Source organism: Gavialis gangeticus, unplaced genomic scaffold (assembly GCF_001723915.1).
Source record: "Gavialis gangeticus isolate Ggan-Ray unplaced genomic scaffold, GavGan_comp1, whole genome shotgun sequence".
NCBI classification, from domain to species: Eukaryota; Metazoa; Chordata; order Crocodylia; family Gavialidae; genus Gavialis; species Gavialis gangeticus.
The window spans coordinates 31160305-31166413 of NW_017728994.1; the positions used below are offsets into that span (position 1 = coordinate 31160305).

General features: G+C 43.1%; 1 protein-coding gene across 1 annotated transcript in view; it reads right to left on the reverse strand.

Moving 5' to 3' along the window:
- Nucleotides 1-1955: 1955 nt before the first annotated feature.
- The window catches only part of ALOX5 (arachidonate 5-lipoxygenase), a 53830-nt gene continuing 49676 nt past the window's right edge, over nucleotides 1956-6109 (reverse strand). Inside the window, exons 13-14 of the mRNA XM_019502108.1 lie at nucleotides 4527-4697; nucleotides 1956-3674 (exon numbers count right to left, since the gene is read on the reverse strand). Of these exons, the coding sequence (XP_019357653.1) occupies nucleotides 3495-3674; nucleotides 4527-4697 (351 nt within the window). The 3' untranslated portion in view covers nucleotides 1956-3494. The remainder of the gene's footprint in view (nucleotides 3675-4526; nucleotides 4698-6109) is intronic.

Consider the following 6109-nt stretch of genomic DNA (forward strand, 5'->3'; position numbering starts at 1 on the left):
TGCCAAACTCTAATCTGTCTTCCTGTTTATCTAAGTTTTCCTCTGAATTTGCCGCTATAAAGAACATTCTTCTTCACTTCCTGCTTTTCAATTGTGTAAGTTGGCAAATCAGTTTGATAGAGTTCCTTGTAATACACAATGTTTATTTAGAGGATAATTCAATAAAGATGAAACCAAAGCACTTTTACTCTTAAACACAAGTCCCACTGAGTGTCTGAAACTGCTTCTCCCATACCCTGTGTATGCCAGATCTGTGGTAGGAAGGTCCCCATTTACCTATCTTTTCCACTATCATGCACCTAGTAGTAACAGGTGTATTAGTGTTCCCTTGGATAAGCCTCTGCTATAAAATTCATATGCAGCTTTTGGCAGGCACCCATCCCCTCCCCCTCCACCCATACTCGCATGCTCCTCAGCCCCCCAGACAGTCCCCAAGCCCTGACCCTCCAACTCCTGCCACCCATAGACTTCCCTGCAAGCAGCTGCCAGGGCTGCTCCCACCACCCTGCATGGCAGTATGCCAGCCACATACCCATCCGCATGCAGATGCATGTGGTGTCCCCTTCCTCCAGTCACCCCAAGCAGCTCCTTGCAGGCTGGATGGCTGCCAGCCTGCTAAGAGAAACTCGCCTCTTCTTGCAGTTTTCCCCTTTGAAAAGGAAAACCCATATTTTTCTCCTTCACGTGAGAAAATCCATGTTTTTCTGCAGCAAATGGAAAACCCAGATCCCTGCTTATTAGAGACAAAAAATCCATCACAAGAGCAGCTTCAAAGGAGAGAAATGTTTATGCCCCACACTTCCCAAGTGTCAGAGTCACCACAGAGGAATGAAGACCTGCCTGTGCCCCAGTTGCAGGGAAAACCTTAGTCTGGATTTCACTTAGTGTTGCAGTAAGGCAGGTGCCTGGTGGACTCTGAACAGCTGTGGGGGTGGGGCTGGAGGCTACATGCAAATTGTCTATCACCTCCATGGACTTAGTGTTTTAATACACTGGTTTCATTTGTGGAATTGAGTGAATCAGAATTAGTATTTGGGCTGGCTTAGGAACAGCGCATCCTGCATCTGTGGAAGAGGTGGGATTAGATGACCCTGAAGACCCTTCCAACCCTGTAAATCCATTATCCCCTACCTATTAAAAGTCATTTTCCCCCTGCTGCCCAACCCCTGCTGGGGCTGACTCAGACTGCTGAGGCCAGCTGTTAAAATGTAGAGCCAGCGTTCTGCCCATACATAGCAATTACACCTTTCTCCCAACACCAAGAAGGAAACAGGTACAGGAGGGACAATGATCTCCCATCCATTAGTTGCAATATTTTTAAAATAAAGAAATAGAATTCTTGACCACACAGTTTGTTTCAACACATAGGCAGAAGGAGAGAAGCCCCAAAGATGTAAGGAAACAGCACACAGATGAAGAGGGCTAGGCTACAGATTGCAGTATTTTGTTGTGAAACATTTTTGATGTTTGCTTGGTGTGGTGTGCGTGCAAAGATATCTGATCCCCTCCTACTTAACTCCTCCTGATTGCTAAATAAATGCATGACTCTGCTCCTTCGGTCATCACTTTTTCATAGACTGTGGTCAAAAAAAAGTACAATCAGTTTTAAGTAAACTGTCTCAAGCATGAAATGGTTTTACTTTCCACATTTGTTGATACTATTTAGCTAGGGGAAAAGTGGTGTACTGTAAAATGCATGGAATCTACTACTCTTTCCACTTCCATGAATCAGAGCTGGGAATATGTAATAGAGGCAGATATAGATTTTCATGATACCATTTTCTAAAACAGGTTAATAATATAAATGACCATACTTTTCTAACTGTAGGGAATCTGACCTTCTCCAAAGAGAAGATGTGTTGATTCAGAAAGCATTGCTTGTTCCTATAGATTTTCAGTACCTATGGATATTTGGTAATTAGTTGATCATGTTCAAAATTACAGAGAAATAAAGATATTTCCAGCCTTTGTTATTGTTGCTGTCTTTCAGTTTTATTCCATTAGCAAAAGAAACTCTTAGGTAGGGGGAATACATACTGCAGGCCATGGAAATATATTTACAGAGAGCAAAGTTTGGGCAAAATAATCAAAAGTGTTGCTAACAAAACCACACACCTTCCATGTTTCCAAAATTACATTTTGACTTTCATTATCACTTTATTTAAACATACTATGAAGATCCCTAGTCTAGATTTGAGGTTTTCAATTAAAATACCATAGAAGCAAAACACTTAGAAATTCTCCATCACCTCTTTCTATGAGCATTCTGCCTCTACTTCAGTGCAGGTTGATTTCTGTATTTGGATATATACGGTGCACAGGGAAAAGCTCTTTTGTACAAAAATGATTCCTTAACAAAAGAGCCGTTCTAATGAAGATAGTGCAGAAATGTACTTAGTAGACTCAACTCTCTAGCCCTTTCTTAGCAGTTAACCCTGGGACTTGTGAAGTATCATGTGCCACAACTTCAGATTTGTTCTGATAAAACTGAAAGCCAGACTGTGCATAAACCAAACACCAAAGCAAAAGAAAAGAAAAAGAAACAAACCTTAAAAAACAGCCAATTTCTTATGAAAAATAAAGCTGGTAAAAGTGTGTTCAGCTTGCATTTTTGCTGTGTGAGCAAAAGTTTGCATATGCACAATAACAGTATAAAATCTGTAGATACAGGCTGAAAAAAGAATGCTTAAGTTTCGTGTAAAAAATAATACCTGGATATAAAGTGCCTGTTTTGCATGAGTGAGGTTGTGTCACTTCCCATAGAGAACAGTAAGAAAGTGACAGCAGGAGAATAGTTTCCCCATCCCTATCAGGATATCTTGTTTTGATTTCTGCCTCGATTTCTACTTCTAATTTTGCTTGTATTTCTGCTTCTATCAGAACATTTCAGAATGTAGTGAAATAATTAAACATTTTCTTTAAAGTCTGATTTTTTTTAAAAACATAAATGTACTTCTTTCTCCTCTGAATATTGTTAGCACTTATCAAATTGGGGAAAAAAGTAAAATCTAATTAACTTGTTGCTCCTGCAGCTGTTTATTGTCATCGATCAGCCGAACAAGACACGAGCTATGAACAGACTAGTCAGTTTCTTCTTCAGCCTGTATCTAGGCACTGTCACTTCCGGTATTTCACGCACAAGGCCACTTTATTTATTTTGCACTGTACAGTTTTTCATTTTATCTAAGTTTCAACTGGGGGGGAATAATGGATATATTTGCAATTGCTTTTAAGATATAGAAAAGCTTATTTTTTTACTGGATTTAAGCTTCTGGAACCAATCTGAACTGATGGCTTTTCATAGGAATTAGCTTGTAAAATTAGTTGTAGCAACCAAACTTACTTTGAAAGTCAGATGATGCTAAGGGTCCATTTTGGAAGACAGTCTATATTACTCATTTTATTCAACCTGGAAGGTCTATAGATAAGTAGCACATATCACAGGAAAGCGGATATTAGTTTCCTCATCCTTCAAACCCCTAATGGAGCTGCATTCAGACAGCTACGCTGTTGGGGATCCGGTCAGGGGAAAAGTAATAGTAAGGGAGCTTTTTGTTCTTGTTTCTTTCACTAATGAAGCTGACGATCTCATCGAGTTTCTTGCGGAATTTCTCCATGGCCAGTTTTACTGGCCTCTCTGTGAAGTGCTCATCTGGATACGTACCCAGGAACAGCTAATGGAGGAAGACACAAAGAGATCCCTATAACCCAATTGTCCTGTGAGAATTGTTATGCTGTCCTGCAGTGTACCACCTTCTCCCTGTCAAGACTAAAACAAAATGCAAATCCCTGCTTCAGGCCAGTATATGTAAGTGTCCCCTGTGTCCTTTTAGTCAAGACTTCCTTCCTTCCTGAGAGGTTTCATTTTAATTTCCCTCCCCCTAGCATCTCCAGCCTAAGGATTTCAGAAAGTGCTCTGCAGGCACTGGGGGCATTTTTACATGTGCAAGTGCCGCAGCTCTGGGTGCTTTGAAAACTGCCCAGTGCTGCAACGCTTTGCAGTTGTGTAAGTGGCAAAGAAAATGGTGGTGGTGCAGTTTGGAACTAAAACACCTTGGGGGTGCTTTAGTTCAAAAGCACACTGCCACCATCTTCTCCATGCTGACACACATTTCACCACTTATACAACTGCAAGTAGCACAGCACAGTGCACGTCAGCTCCTGTGTGGAGCAGACTCGAATAATCAAGTCTGCTCTGAAGCAGCAGATCTCCAGTGTCTCTGAGAACTAAAAGATATGTGTATAAATGCTCAGATACATTTGGCCTGAGAGCTCCCCCAAGATGTAGCTACTACTGTTTCTCCCATTTTACACAAGAGGAAAAACATTAACGAGAAGCACAGCGAGTCAGTGGCAGAGATGCACCATGGTCTCTTGACTTACAAGCTTGTGTGTTTCTGCCATAGCCCTCCTACACTTATCAACACTGCTAATCCCACTGTGCCCTCTTGACTGAAGCCCTGACTGGGCTCATTTTCTACAATTCAACTGACTAGAGAAAGACTAGAGAAGGTTCCTAGACTTACTTCATTCTCCTGGAATTGGCTCAAGGCCCAGACAGCTCCAAGATGCCAACAAGAGCGTCCTCTGTCCGGCAAGGTCTCCACTATCTTTTCAATGGTGACTGTGCCCTTTTCTGTAGGGGGAGGGCAGCGCATAGTTGGTGGAGAATTGGGAATCCAGGAGCACCAATCATACTGAGCAAAGCAAGACAAAATAATAAGGCACACTGAAAATCACTGTAGTACCATTGACACTTAGAGAAATCATTAAAGAACTAAGAAAATCAGTGGTTTGAACATTATGAAATGTGGGAGCTCAGCAGCTGTCATTTCAGCCTCTTGGAAGGAGGAGAGATCAGCTAAGGGAGAGTGATTCACCAGAGTGAGCAAACACATACAGAAGACACAAGTCTTTCCTTTATAAAAACCCAGAAGGACAGTTGAGAAACTGAGGGCTTGTCCCAGTTAAACCAATTAACCAGAGAGTCGCAGCAAATGCTAGACCTCATGAGCTACAGCGACACCAGCTAGTAAGGCTGTGAGTCTGAAACAGCAGTCCTCCACTGGCAGAGAGAAACCAGGGTGGAGACTTAATTAATGGCAACCCAAGCAGAAAGCAGGCCTCTTGTCACCTCTACAGCCACAATGTGTAGGTACCAATAAATGAAAAATGTCAAGTCTGGTACAAGGCAGCTGAGCAGAACAGCATGTAAAGCAATAATCTTAGACTGAAATCAGGGATGATCTATATTAAGGCATTTTTCTTGATTTCTCAGCACTCCTCTTAGTTTTTGAAAATATTCGAAGCTCAACCCTCCAGACTATGGCTCTAGACTATGTGGCTAGCATCTCATATTCTGTATGAAGATACACGGGGCACAGGCATCTCTGTGACTGACTACAGGTGTAATCTCAGGTGCCTTGCTTATGAAGCCACTGATTCTCTATCTGCATCACACCTTCTGTGTCTGGGGGGCCTGGGGCACAGAACACTGTGAAATTTGACTAGGAATCTAAACCTTGTAGGAAGTAGTGTCTATCCCTTGCCTACCTTCAGGATCCCCCTTGTATGGATCCAGAAATTGTAAACAAAATGCTTGTACCGAGACAAAACCAAAGGAGATTTTGCTTCTGGCTCTGGAGTCTTTTTAGTCCCACCATAGCAAAGGCCCATTGGCTTGGGCTGTTTAGAGAGCTCGCACAATTTTCATTGGATCTTGCCAGGAAAAAGCTACATGGGAAGCAACCTTAGGAGAGGTGGTCAGCATGGGATCTGCATCAGGGAGTGGGTGTGACTATTAGGCATGTGCAAAGTGGCTAGTGTTCGCTTCAGATTTGGCCAATTCGGGGGACAGCGATTTGATTCAGTGATTCGAATCACTGTCCTGATTCGATTCAGCTGAATCTCCAAATCAGCCAGGCCAGGCCCATCCCCTGTCCCTCTCCCAGACCAGCAATGGCCACCCTGCACACCCCAGCTCCCAGCACTTGGGGGAAAAAAAGCCCCAGCTCAGCAAGCGCTGCCGGGCGGGGGGGGTGGAGATCCCCACTGCCCCATGCTGCATGGGGGGCTCTGCATGACCCCCTGAACCCCCCCCCCCACACAC